At 52.8% G+C, this 14501-nt stretch overlaps 1 protein-coding gene across 1 annotated transcript in view; it reads left to right on the top strand.

The window, feature by feature from the left end:
• The first annotated feature begins 674 nt into the window (after positions 1-674).
• The window catches only part of MDGA2 (MAM domain containing glycosylphosphatidylinositol anchor 2), a 209694-nt gene continuing 195867 nt past the window's right edge, over positions 675-14501 (top strand). Inside the window, exon 1 of the mRNA XM_059474248.1 lies at positions 675-873. Within this exon, the coding sequence (XP_059330231.1) occupies positions 801-873 (73 nt within the window). The 5' untranslated portion in view covers positions 675-800. The remainder of the gene's footprint in view (positions 874-14501) is intronic.

Raw genomic sequence — 14501 nt, forward strand, 5'->3', positions numbered from 1 at the left:
GCGGAGGAGGAGGAGGCGGAGGAAGGCGCTCAGCAGCAGCAGCGGCAGCAGCCACGCAGCTTTGACGTCGCCGGGCTGCGGCTGCCGGCCCCGCACGTATAGCACAACGTGACGGCCCCGCCGCCGCCACTCGCGCCCGCTCCCCCGCGCCCGCTCGGCAGCGCACCCGCACGCAGCGCGGCCGCGGGAGCCCCGCGCCGCCCCCGCCATGGGCCCGGCCGCCGCCCCGCAGCCGCGCTGAGAGGAGGGGGAGCCGCTCCCGCAGCGCCGCAGCCGCAGCCGGAGCCTCCCCGCGGCCCCGCGCCCGCCCCCGCCCGCGCCGCCCCCGCCGCCCCCCGCGCTCCGCGCTCCGCGCTCCGCTCCCTCCGCGGGCACCCCGCGCACCATGCGGGGGCCGCGGCGCCGCGGTGGCCTCTGATGGCCGCGGGGCGCAGGCGGCTGCGGCGGCCCCGCGCGGCGCTCGGCGGCCCCGGGAGGCGGCGGCGGCGGCGGCCGGAGCTCTGAGGGCGCCGCGGCCCGGAGCGGGTGCGGGGGCTGCCGCTGCCGGGGGCTCGCTCTGAGCGGGGCTCGCCCCGCGCCGCCCGCTGCGCAGCGGGAGGAGGAGGAGGAGGAGGAGGCGGAGGCGGAGGAGGAAGGAGGAGGAGGAGGAGGAGGACCGGCGCGGTGCCCGCCGCCTGCCCCCGCCGCCCTGCCTGCGCGGGCGTGCGCGGCTCGGCCGCAGCGGAGCGCGGGGCTCCGGCGGGCGCTGCGCTGCCCCCCCCCCGCCCCGCCGGGCTGGATATGTGGATGCTCACGTGAAGATGGATGTAGCGATCGGGCTGCTGGGGCTGCTGACGGTTCTGCTGGAGGGCAGCTCCGGCCAAGGGGTGTACGGTGAGTGCGGGGCGCCGCGTGACCTTGTCGCGACTGTCGCCGGGGCGGAAGGGCGGGGGGGGGGATGGGGGGGTGGGGGCGAGCCCCGCTGCGCGCCGCGGGAGCCGGCGGAGGCAGAGCGGAGGCAGCGCCGTTGCCATGAGACGCTGACATTTCACGGCGATAACCGGGCCGGGGGGCGGGCGGGGGGGCGATTCGGGGGGTCCGCAGCCGGTCCCGGGCCGCGCTGGCCGCCGCCGGGAGCCGCCTCCGCGGGGCTCGTCCGCGCCCGCGGAGCGCCCGCGGCCGCCGCACTTGTTACCGGCGGCGCTGCCGCCCGCGGCCGCGGAGCCAGGGGCGGGGGCGAAGGCGCCGCAAACTTCCCGGGGCTCCGCCGGGGGCGCGCGGACCCCGCGGGCGGGCGGCTCCGCTCCCCCGGCCCCGCTGCCCCCCGCCCGTGACTTGCACATCACGGGCGGCAGCGCCCGCTCCGCGCTGGGGCCGCGCTCTCGTTGCTTCCCCCTCGCCCCCGCGCCCCGAGGTGGCCCCGGTTCGGCGCTGCCCGGAGCCCGGAGGGGCGGGGGAACCGGGCGCTCCGCCGGGGCCGCGGCCGGGATGCTGCCCCGTGCCCCGGTGCCGGCGCTGCCGCGGCCGCGGTGCTGCCTCCGTGCCGGTGATGCTCCGGTTCTGTCGATGCCCTGGCCGCGGTGTGGCCGGTCCCGGTGATGCCCGGGCCGTGGTAATGCTTCGGTGCCAGTGATGCTCCGGTTCCGGTGATGTCCCAGCCCCAGGGATGCCCCGGTTGTGGTGATGCCCGGGTTGTGGCGATGCCCCGGCTGTGGCGATGCCCCGGTTGTGCCGATGCTCCGTTCTCGGTGATGTCCCAGTCCCAGCGATGCCCCGGTTCTGGAGATGCACCGGTAGTGACAATGCCCCGTCTCCGGTGCTGCCCCATTCCTGTGCTGCCCCATTCCCGGTGCTGCCCCATTCCCGGCGGTGCCCTGGCTGTGGCGATGCCCCCTTCCCGATGCTGCCCGCTTCCCGATGATGCCCCGGTTCTGTGATGCCCCGTTCCCGGCGGTGCCCTGTACCCGGTGCTCCCCCTCTCCCGATGCTTCCCCATTCCCTGTGCTCCCGGTTCCCGGAGCTGCCCGCCCGGGCGGGGGGGTTATGTAAGCGGCTCGGCGCCGTGCGGTGCCGCCGGCAGCTCCGGCACCCGGGGCTGAGGAAGGCGATTCACGAATCTCCCAGCAAATGCTTGGTGTGACATTGCCTCCTCCGAGCCCGTCCGCTCCCACACTTCCACATTCGCTTCCCACCTGGAACGGAGCCTCACTTCGAGACTCAGGGACTCACTCTCCTTTTTTTTTTTTTTTTTTTTTTTTTTCTCTTTAATTTTGGAAAATCTGGACGTGCCCGCGGATGTCAGAGGGGCCGGGCGGGCGGAGGAGGCTCGGCTGGTGCGGAGCTGGCAGCGGCTCCTGCCTCCCCCGGCACACAGGCACATATTGTTGGATGCTCGGGAAGAGCAGCGAACAGGAGAGGGCTTGTTCAGGAAGAGCGAGGTGGGGGCTGGAAGGAGGAGATGCGGACTCAGCTCCGGGCTCTGGGCTTTGGAGTAAAGACTTTGGTGCTGCTGCTTTTCTCCGCCTGATATAGGCTGAGAGCTGAGAGCGCTGTGAACTCAGCCGTGCTTTGTGCTCCAGAGCGGTGCCCCGGGCATCTTGGGTGCCTCCATCGGCTCGGGAATGTGGACAAAAAATAAAAAATATTCCAAGCCCGGGGTGTGCCTGCAGCCCCCGGTGCAGCAGCAGGGCCATTTTGGGGAAAGGAGGATGGGAAGGCTGGAGCCTGCAGATTATCCAAAGTGAGCCCCAGCCTGCGAAAGGACCTCGCTGCTTTGGAAAAATCGGTTTGTGGGATTTTAACAAGTTTTTGGCCTTTTTTTTAAACATTTCCAGAGCCTGGCAGCTCTGCTTGCGAGCGTGGTGCTGCCGAGGAGGTGTCTTGCCATGTTAACACTTGTTCCTGGTTCCTGCGCTCCTCTGGGAGCGGGCACAGCTCCAGAGCCTCTCCGTGAGGAAGGTGGCGAGGGGAAGGAAGGAAGGAGCAGCCTGGAATCCATCCCTGCTGCTCCCTGTTGATATTCCCAGCCCTGCAGGTGGCTCAGAGCCGTCCCTCAGGCTCCTCCCTGGCTCATGCCACCTGTCCTTGGCACGGCACGGCTCTGCCAGGCTGTTTTCCAGCCCTGGATGCTCCCGGAGGTGCGGGAAGGTGCCGGCACAGAGCCTGGCACGGCACCGCCCGTGCCCACCCGGGGAGCAGCACCGGCGCCTTGAAATGCAAAATAAATGCTCAGTTTGTGGATTGTGAGCTCGTTTAAACTCCAGGTTAAGGTGCCGGGCTGGGCAGCACCTCTGCAACTTCCCTCTGTTCTGGTGGAATGCTGCAGCTGGGATGGAAAACTGGGATCCTAAAGGGAAACTGGGAGAACTGGGAGCAGGGCAGGCCCGGCCCACGTTCTGCTTCCTCAGGGGATGGAGGAGAGCAGAGCTGCTGAAATCCTTGGGGATTCGTGCAGTTCCTCAGCTCTCCCTGATTTCCTGGCCAGAGATGGAGAACAACTCGAGATCTGTGCACGTTTCCTCCCCTTTCAGTGGTGCATGACTTGCACTGCTAACAAAGCAGGAAATGTAGGGATTCAGGACATGGTGGCTCTCCTTTCACCCAACTTCCAATTTCCAGAGGGAAAAAACAGCTCAGCAAAGAGGCCAAGGTGGGCACGGAGAGTTTTTGACAGATCAGAGGAATTTTGGGAGAGTGGAGAAGGGATTTTTGGGTTTGTTCCTGAGCTGCCTCAGCTGGAGGGGCTCACCAGGCACTTGGGGTCGGATTTTGTGCCCTGCAGAGTGAGGAAGAGCCCAGAGAATTCCCGGACAGGAGCCTGGAGAGCCTGAAAGCTTCCAGTACCTCTGGGGTGGGGGCTGGAAAAATCCTGGGAATGGGGGGGGACCTGGCTGGAGTGAGGCTCTGCTGGGGTGACAATCCTGCTCCAGGGGCAAAGCCAACACCTCCTGACCCTGGGAAGCTGATTCCAGGTGGTGACAGGGATCTGGGAGCAGCTGTGGGATCCCCTGGTTGGGATCGGGGTCACACAGGGGATGCAGCCCCCTCTGAGATCCTGGCTCACTGGGCTGGGATTTGTCCACCCCTCACCAAGATTTTAGGGTTTTTTCCATGATTTCAGCTGGAATTAAGCAGGGCAGACCCTCAGGATGTTTCCTGGGAGCACCAGGTGTGACACAGGAAGGGTGTGAGGGTGACAGCGACCCCTCTGTGCCACCCCAGCTCCTGCAGGGTACGGGGCTCAGCATTCCATCTGCGGCCATGGAAAACCTCAGGATGGCTTGGAATTCCTCCTGGAATCACTCATGGAGGGAGGAGTATCAGAGCCTTCCTCAGGCTTTGCACCAAATCCGGGCATGCAAAATTTTGGGAGAAGCACCCACAGCCTTGGGAAGAACGAGGCTTCCAGGAGTTTTCCCACTGGGAAAAAATGATATTTCCAGGAGTTTTCCCATTGGGAACAATGAGACTTCCAGGTGTTTTCCCATTGCTGGTTCAAAATGCCCGCAATTGAAGGTATTTAAGGTGTTAACTTCCAGCGAACTCGTCCTGGTTGATCCAGGCACCAAATGTCATCCAACGGCCTCAGCCCTCAGTGCAGCTGCAGGTTTTCCAAAGAAAACTGGAATTGGGCATCCCAAAGGTTGGAGCTGCCCCTTTTTCCCAGGATCCAGCTGGAGTGGGGCTGCTGGAGCTGCTTGGAGCCCAGGGGAGGTTGGAGTATGGGTGGAGGATGTCAGGAAAGATCTGGGAAATATCAGGGAAAGATCTGGGGAAAATCTGGGGGAAAATGATCAGGGAAAGATCTGGGAAAAATCTGGGAAAGATCAGGGAAAGATCAGGGAAAGATCAGGGAAAAATCTGGGAAAATCTGGGAATGTTCTGGGAAAGATCTAGGAAAGATCTTCCACTCCTGCCTCTTTGTGATGCTGGGATAATTCCCTGAGCTCCGATCCCGGAGGGATTTAAGGAGCGCTGCCTTTGGAGCTGGGAGTGGCCTCTGACCTGGCCTTTCCCAACATTTTTACGGATCCAGGAGTGGATTGGAGGGATGAGGGGAGGGGTGGGAAAACAAAATCACTGGGAGGGCATTTGGCTCATTAGAAGTGCCGGCTTCTTGTTGGGAAACCTCTGGATCAGAGGGGAGGAAACCTCTGGATCAGGCAGGGAAACCTCTGGATCAGGCAGGGAAACCTCTGGATCAGAGAGGAGGGAAAAACGTCTGGATTGGCAGGGAGGGAAACCTCTGGATCAGTCAGGGAAAAACCTCTGGGTCAGCGGGGAGGGAAACCTCTGGCTCAGCAGTCCCAGCTGGAGGATATTTCCATGGATTGTACTTCCAGGGGGGATATTTCCCTGGGGGATATTTCCATGGTGCTGCCGGCCTCGCTGGGTGAATGCCGGCCTTGTCCGGGGCGCTTTAACCCCGCACAATTCCCGACTTTGTGCCAGGGAAGCGTCCCTGGGAACAGGGCAGGGATTATGCGCTGCCGCAGGGGCAGCTGCGCTCCTCCCGCTCCTCCCGCTCCTCCCGCCTGCTCCGGGATCCCTGCGGACCCTTGGGAACTTTAACTCTTCCCTAAACCCTGAACAAGGATCTTCTCCTTCTCCTTCTCCTTCTCCTTCTCCTTCTCCTTCTCCTTCTCCTTCTCCTTCTCCTTCTCCTTCTCCTTCTCCTTCTCCTTCTCCTTCTCCTTCTCCTTCTCCTTCTCCTTCTCCTTCTCCTTCTCCTTCTCCTTCTCCTTCTCCTTCTCCTTCTCCTTCTCCTTCTCCTTCTCCTTCTCCTTCTCCTTCTCCTTCTCCTCCTCCTCCTCCTCCTCCTCCTTCTCCTTCTTTCTCCTTCTCCTTCTCCTTCTCCTTCTCCCGGGGATTTTTGGGATGAGCTTCAGCTTCCAGGGAGGGGAAGAATCCCTGGAGAGCTGAGGAATTGGGATCTGCTCCCATGGATGGGGTTGTGGTCAGGGTAAGGAATTGGGAATTCCAGAATTCCAGCAGGGGGAATTCTCTGGGTTCAGGTGTTGGTTGTGATTTGGGGTATGGAGTGCAATTGTTGAGCTTTCAATCCAATTTAAACTTGGTAAATGTGTGGGATTTAAGCTGAGCCTAAACTTCCCTGAGGTTTGGTGATCCTGGGATGTGTGGAGAGCTCCAAGGATCCTCCTGGAATGCCCAGAGCTGCATCCCAGCTCTGCCTCCCATGAAATGTCGCCTTTGATTCCATGGGAGGGGAATTTGGAGGGAATCTGGCAAGGAAATTCTTAAACCACCGAAAATTAAAATTCCTGGGTCTCAGAAGAGCAAAATCCGGTAAATTCTGAGCAGTGTAAGGAAGTTGAAGGAAATGGAAATGATTAGAGTTCAGTTCTGTCTTCCACATTCCTCAAAATTATTTGGGATTCCTACCAGTGGAGGGCTGACTGATCCTTGTCAGTCCATATATGGATTGCGTAGGATTATATAGGATTATATTGTCCTCATATAGGTTATATGCAGGAGTGTTCTTGTAGGCAATGGGGTCTGGATGTTTGGGATGAAACACAAAGGATTAAAGTTCAGTTCTTATCTTCCACATTCCTCGAAATTATTTGGGATTTCTGATCGATCCCTGTCAGTCCATATATGGATTATATAGGATTATTATGTGCATTATATCCAGGAGTATTCTTGTAGAGAATGGGGTCTCCTGCATTAAATTCCCCTTTTCCAGTGGGAAAATCCCTTTGGGATGGGATAGTCCCACTCTCCCTAATCTTGATGGGTTTAGGGACAAGATTGTTTATTTCCCATATTTTTAATAACTGGGAAGGAATTTATTTTTTGGAGAAAGGGGATTTTGGGAACCTGGTCACATGTTGGGTGTTTGTCTTCCACATTCCTCAGAATTATTTGGGGTTTTGGCCAGTGAAGGGCTGATTGATCCCTGTCAGTCCATATATGGATTATATAGGATTATTATATGGATTATATTGTCCATATATGGGTTATATCCAGGAGTATTCTTGTAGGGAATGGGATCTCCTGCATCAAATCCCCTTCCTCCAGTGGGAAAATCCCTTTGGGATGGGATAATCCCACTCTCCCTAACCTGGATGGGCTCAGGGACAAAATTGTTCATTTCCCATATTTTTTATAGTTGAGAAGGATTTTTGTTTTGGAAAGAGGGAATTTTGGGATCCATCTCACGCTGGATATTTGGGATGCTGCTGCTCCATCACCCTTCCCTCAATTCCTGACAAATCCCACCCCATCATCTCCTTGATCTTTTTATTTCCCTCTTTGCAATTCTGAGCCCTGTCTGGATCCAGAGGAATTATTTCCTGCCTTTTCCAGAAATAATCTCCTCTCCCAAAATCGCTGGGAATGGAGGGCACTCGCTTGGCTCTTCCCAGACAGATTTTGGATTTTTGGGCTCTTTTGGGATGAGGAATTTTTCCCAAGCTGTGGGATCAGGCTGTCCATGTGATTCCTCCTTCCATGCAATATTGAAGGACAACTTGAAATTCCTCATGGGAATTTTTTGTTGGATCTCAGGAAAGCACCCAGAGGGTGCTGGGCTCTGAATACAGGGAATGCCACAATCCAGAGGCTTCCAGAATTCCAGGAATTTTTGGAAAATATTTGGAAAATGTTTAGAAAATATCCCCAGGGATGTGCAGGGTGGGATTGCTGGGGTGGCTGGGCAGGCTCTGGATGATCCTGGGATAATCAGGTGCTTCCAGAAGGATCCTACAGAGATCTCCCAACCCGGGAGGCTGTGAGGTTTTCCTTGGAATTTCTGGCATCAGGGGGATCCTTGTGAAGGATTTTCCCAAGGATTTTCAGCTGGGAAGTGATGGGAGCTGGAATGTGCCTGCAGGGAATTGGGGTGGTTTCCATTCCAATCCAACCTTTTGGGAAGGATGATCCAATCTGAGGAACTGATGAAATTCCCAAATCATGGAATGTTTCTAACACCATTTTATCCAGCCTCTCCTGCCTTTCTATCCCTTTATACCATAGATATCACTCCTTTTCCCAAGAAAATTGTTTACACTCTTTATGACAATCTTTGATATAAATGGAGCTGGAAGACTGAAAAATACCTGGATTTCCATAGGATTTAAAAAAAAAAAAAGAAAAGAAGAAAAAAAAAAAAGGACTTTTGGCATCCCAGCTGCACCATCCATGGCTTTTTGTGCTGGGAATGGGAAAAGGGAGTGAGGAGCAGAAGGAAGGAGGGAAAAGGATGGGATGGGGGTTGTTCCTTCCCAAATTCCCACTGCATCCCATCCCCTTCCATCGTGGATCCCATCCCAGATTTTCCATCAGCAGCTCTCATCTTCCTTCCCCCTGAGCTGAAATCTGGGAGATTTTGCACCTCTGGAATGTGAGTTAGGAATTAAGGGAATATTCCAGGGAAGGGGAGGTTCAGGAATTGGGATCACCCTGGGATTGGAGGCTGTTTTCCGTGGAAATGGAAACTCTGCTCCCTGGATATTGGATTCCCCTCCCATTTTCCTGAATTTTAGCCTTCCTTTGATGGAACATGGAGCAATCCAGAAATTAGGGAAGTGTTCCACTGCAACACTCAAATCCACACAGGAATGCTGCCACAGGAGTTTTGGGACAGGCTTTAAGCTGGAATTTGCTCTCCTCAGGCACAAAGTAATTCCCTTTTTTCTGAGCTCTCCCTGCTGTAGGATGAGATGCAGAAAATGGGAATTATCTCAATTTGCTGCAGCTGGAGCACCTCGTTAACCAACCAGAGCTGCTCCCACTCCCTTCATTTTTAAACTCCTCCCACCTGGAGCTAATCCTGACCATTATGTAAAGATGGAGTTTGGTTTAATTCCCAAAAACCACCTTGGAATGAGCTGTTTGCTCCTGTTATCCTGCTTGTCCCAATGTAAGTTTTTATTTTATTAAAATCCTTCCTTTGTCTGAGAGGGTGGGAAATCTAGGGTTTTCCTAGATGTGAAATTTGGAATAAATTTGGGAGGGAGTTTCTTTGTTGTGCTCCAGGTTTTTCTGTGGTATTTGAGTGAAGGTCCTGGAGCAGCTTTTGTGGAGCTGGAGGGGCTTTCTGATCCCAGTGCTGCCTCTGGGTTATCCCATGTGGATTGATGGAATTCCAGGGAGAAAAAAGACGTTTGAAGGAATTTGGAGTCTCTGGGATGAGCCTGATTTAGGGTTTTTAAGGTTGAACCGAAGGGGAGAGATGTGGGGTTTGGGATCAATTATGATTTCCAAGAGTTATCCCAGGTGAGCTTTGGAAAATCCAGTGTTTTCCTAGGAAAAGCAATTTAATTCCAAATAAAGGAAAACAGAGATAGGGAGGGGATTGCCTTGTTGTGCTCCATTTTTTGGTGTTTTTTTTTTTTTTTGGGATAAAGGTCCTGGAGCAGCTTTTATGGGGCTGGAAGGGGGTTCTGCTCCCAGGGCTGCCCCTGGAGTTGCTCTCCCATGTGCTTTTCTAGGGTGTCCCATGTGGATTGAGTGAAAAAGGAGGTTTTGAGGAATTTGGAGTCTCTGGGATGAGGCTGATTTAGGATTCCTGAGGTTGAACCTAAGGGGAGAGATGTGAGCTTTGGGAGAAATTGTGATTTCCAAGAGTTATCCCAGGTGAGTTTTGGACAATTCATTGTTTTCATAGAAAAAGAAATTCAATTCTAAGTAAATGAAAACAGGGATAGGGAGGGGATTTCCTCGTTGTGCTCCATTATTTTGGGGTTTTTTTTGGGATAAAGGTCCTGGAGCAGCTTTTATGGGCCTGGAAGGGGGTTCTGCTCTCAGGGCTGCCTCTGCAATTGCTCTCCCATGTGCTTTTCTAGGGTATCCTGTGTGGATTGAGTTAATTCCAGGAGTTGTGGTAGAAAAAGGACGTTTTAAGGAATTTGGGAATCTTTGGGATGTGGCTGATTTAGGATTCCTGAAGTTGAACCTAAGGGGAAAATTGTGGGGTTTGGGGAAAATTGTGATTTCCAAGAGTTCTCCCAGGTGATCAGAAAAATGGGGATGTGCTGGGAGTTCTTCTGCTTTGAGCATTTGGTGTTTTTATTTTCCTGCATGAGTTCTCTGTTATAAAACAGAAGAGAACTTTCAAATCTGAGGAGTTTTGCTTCAAAGCTGTCACAACACTGAGATGTTTTCCAGTTATTCAAAAATCAGGAATTCATGGGATACGTCAGCCTTTGGAATCCATCCCTTTTCCTGCTGGAACAAAAGTTGGGTGGGAGGAGAGGGAAGGATGGAGCCATATCTTGGGTGGGTGAGGAAGGAGCTGCTCCCCATTCCAATGGGAGAAATCCCAGCTTTTCCAGAAATTCCTGTTTTTTTTTTTTTAAACCAGGCTGTGGATGTGCCATGGGCAGCCCTTATATTGGGACACCAATTAATTAATTGGAAGTTTTTGGAATTATTTATTTGGGATCAGCAAGTCTGGGCTTGCTCCTTGGCCTGGTTCCTGATCCCAGCTGGGCTCTAATAAAATTAAATTTGTTGTGTTTTGACACCAATTAATTGATTATCAGTTAATTCATGTCACCTGGCTGATGGAGCTGAAATTGTTGGGGTTTTCCTGTTCAGGGCCAAGGGCTGGATTTGATCCTTGTGGGATGTGTTCCTGATCCCACCTGGGCTCTATCAAGCCTAAATTTGTTGTTTTGGGACAGCAATTAATTGATTATCAGTTAAATAGTTGCATCTGGCTGTGGGTGCTGATGGAGCTGGAACTTTTGGGATTCTCCTGGGCAGGGCCAGGGGTTGGATTTGATCTTTGTGGGATTTTTGACCAGAGGTTCCTGGGCTCCATCAGCCATTGTATTGGGACACCAATTAATTAATTATCAGCTAATGAATGTCCACTGGCTGATGGAGCTGGATTTGTTGGGATTTTCCAGTGCAAGCCCAGGAGCTGGATTTGATCCTTGTGGGATTTTTGACCAGAGGTTCCTGATCTCAGCTGGGCTCTAGTCAAAATAAATTTCTTGTATTGGGATGTGAATTAATTGATTTAGTTAATTAATTGCACCTGGCTGTGGGTGCTGATGGAGCTGGAATTTTGCGGTTGCCAGGAGTTGGGTTTGATCCTTGTGGGTTCTTTGCACCTTGGGATATTCTATGAGTGGTTTGTGGCAGCAGAAAATGGGACTGAAATGATGAATTAAGTTTTTTCCCAAATTTATGGGGTGGGATTTGCCCTGGGTTGGTATCCATGGATTCCTGGGAACATCCAGGCAGTGCCAGCTCTTTTCCAAGGGCAGAATTCCACACAGCAGCAGATCCCAGCAATCTGTGCTCAGCAAAGCCTTTAAATAATACAATATGAGGGAAAAATCCCCCTGGAATGGTTTGGGTTGGAAAGAACTTTAAATCCCATCCCATTCCCACAACCAGGGAAGCTTCTCCATATCCCAGGCTGCTCCAAGCTCCAGGAACACTAATTGGATCTCGTTAGTTTAATTAAACTCTTTTTGCCTCATAGCAAAGCTTAGCTTTACCTCAGGCACCAAAACCCCCGGAATTCTCCTGCTGGGATCCCAATCCCAAGAAAAGGAACGCTTTTGCCCACAGCTACTCTGTGCTCCAAAAAAAAAAAAATCCCTCAGAATTCTGGGTTTTTTAGAAGTGCAGTGTCAATAGCCTGGAAACAAACTCCCACCTGGGGAAATCCAATGGGATTTCTCCTCTGGGTTTTCCCTCCTCCCCCAAGAGCCCTTTGCTGGATGTGATGAGGGAAGGCAGATCCTGAATATTTTTTTGAGGGTTTGTGGGAAATTGTAGGAATGATATAATACCAACCCAGGGTAAACCGCACACCATAAATCTGGAAAAAACTTCTTAATTCATCATTTCAGTCCCATTTTCTGCTGGCACAAACCATTAATGGAATATCCCAAGGTGCCAAAGAATCCACGAGGATCAAATCCAACTCCTGGCAATCCTAATATTGTAGGAATGTATGCAGGCCTTAAATGAGGGGGTTTAAGGCATAAATGGGATCCTTCCTTTTTTGTGTTTGCTGGGAAAGCTGTGGAGTTCTTCACTCATGGGTGGGATTTTCCAGCTGATTTTTTTTTTGGGAGAAGTTAAAGGTTCTGTGCTCTGCCTGAGCTGTTTGGGGATTTGTGGATGGGATAAACTGGTGAACCCTGGATAATCAATGACCTTTTCCTTATCCAGACTCTGCAGTTGGAGATTTGGTCAGGAAAAATCAGGGGTGTGGGAGAATCTGTGTCTGGATAAGGCCTGGAGTGCCAGGACCCAGGGAATGGCTTCCCAATGCCACAGGGCAGGGAGGGATGGGAGATTGGGAATTCCTGGCTGGGCTGGAATTCTCAGAGCTGCCTCTGGATCTCTGACAGTGCCCAAGGCCAGGCTGGATGGGATTGGAGCATTCTAGAATGGTGGAAGGTGTTCCTGGATTGGAATGGGCTTATTGGATGTCATCAAAGTCCTGATCCAAAGGAATTCCAATGGAATCTGGATGTTTTTTCAGCCTGGAAAGTCCTCACTGGACTCACACTGGGAGGCTGGAGGGTGATTTTGTGATCCCTGAGCTGTGCTGATGGATTGGGAATGGTTGGGTGTGATGGTGTTCGCAGGGGTCTCAGGTTGAGGGAAGAGACGAGGATCTGACTCCATGTTTCAGAAGGCTGATTTATTATTTTATGACATATATTATATTAAAACTATACTAAAAGAATAGAAGAAAGGATTTCATCAGAATGCTGGCTAAGAATAGAAAAAGAAGGAATGATAACAAAGGCTTGTGACTTGGGCTCTCTGTCTGAGCCAGCTGACTGTGATTGGCCATTAATTACAAACAACCCCATGAGACCAATCCCAGATGCACCTGTTGCATTCCACAGCAGCAGATAACCATTGTTTGCATTTTGTTCCTGAGGCCTCCCAGCCTCTCAGGAGGAAAAATCCCAAGGAAAGGGTTTTTCAGAAAATATCATCACTACAGTTGGGAATTTCCTATGCTCCAGACCCTCAGATTGATCTCTTAGTAGTATGGGAAATATTACCAGGATCCTTTGAGAAAAGTGGGAATGAGGTGGTGTTTTGGATTGGCAGAATGGGGGAAAGTTTGAGAGGACTTTGGGATTCATTTCAGCTGGAATGGGAAGGGGAGTTGGGAGATGGAGATTTGTGGAGCTGAGAATGGGAATGATTCCATGGAGAGGGACTTGGGGACAAGGCATGGAGGGACAGGAGCCAGGGAATGGCTCCCAGTGCCAGAGGGCAGGGATGGGTGGGAGATTGGGAATTGGGAATTCCTGGCTGGGCTGGAATTGCCAGAGCAGCTGTGGCTGCCCCTGGATCCCTGGCAGTGCCCAAGGCCAGGCTGGGCACTGGGGCACCCTGGGACAGTGGGAGTGCTGGGGTTGGAATGGGATGTTGTGGATTTTCCTGCAGGAAGTTTGGTTGCTGCTCCCAAACTTTGCAGAACATCTCCAACATTCCCAAAGGCTCCAATCCCCAGAATTGCTCAGATCCTGATGTTAAAAGGTTTCTATTTGGAGTTCATTTGGGATCAGGTCCTGGGAGTTTGTATCCAGCTGGGATCTGGGCTCTGCTCCAGGGAACAGGGGCAGGAGCAGAGGGAACGGCCTCAGGCTGGGCCGGGGCAGCTCAGGGTGGGCACAGCAGGAATTTCCCCACGGAAAGGGGGCTCAGGCCTTGGCCCTGCCCAGGGAGGGTTGCAGTGCCCATCCCTGGAGGGATTTTTGAAATCCATGTGGATGTGGCTTTGGCAGTGCTGGGAATGGTTGGATTTGATCTTGGAGGACTTTTCCCACCTCGAATGATTCCAAGTGGGAACAAAATCCTGGGTGGAAGCATGATCCCCTCAGAGATTTCTCTCCATGAAGACTTAGAGTTTCCAGCCCCTCCCTGGGAGAGGGAATTGCATTTTCCCTCTTCAGAAAATTCCTTCTTTAATTAACTCCTCATTGTGAGGTTATTCCACATCCAAATGTTCCTAAAATCCCTCACAAAGTGCACAAACCCAGAATTTTTATGGATCAGCTGGAATCAAGGTTATTTTATGCATGGACCTGGATTTTCTGGATTCTCCAGGGGTGCCTGATCTTGGATGTTCACAGCCAGAGAAATTCAGGATTCCTGGAGCATTAAAACCCCCAAATTGTGGGAAGAGAAGGATGATTCCTGAATTTAACAGGAGGTTGTTAAATGGGAATATTTCTGTTGGGAATGGAAGGGGAGAAATGGAGAATCCCAAGGAATAAACACCTTTGGCAGGGAGTGGAAATTGAAGCCGTTTTCCTTTTTATCCCCACTTGGATCCAGCTTTCCTTGGCCTCCAAAGCCTTTAGGGTGGGTTTGTGCATCACCTGGCCCAGTGGGATCTCAGCTCCTGGCACAGATTCAAGGATTTCTGGCCATGGAAATAATAATAGTCATCATAATTAGCGTGTCCTGAGGAAGCTGCCATGCTTGGATTGAGTTTAAGGGGAGAAAAAAAAAATCCCAACAAAAGGAGAGAGATTATTAATTACTGTAAGAAGCATTAAAGG

This window comes from Ammospiza nelsoni, chromosome 6, assembly GCF_027579445.1.
Source record: "Ammospiza nelsoni isolate bAmmNel1 chromosome 6, bAmmNel1.pri, whole genome shotgun sequence".
Classification (NCBI taxonomy): domain Eukaryota; kingdom Metazoa; phylum Chordata; class Aves; order Passeriformes; family Passerellidae; genus Ammospiza; species Ammospiza nelsoni.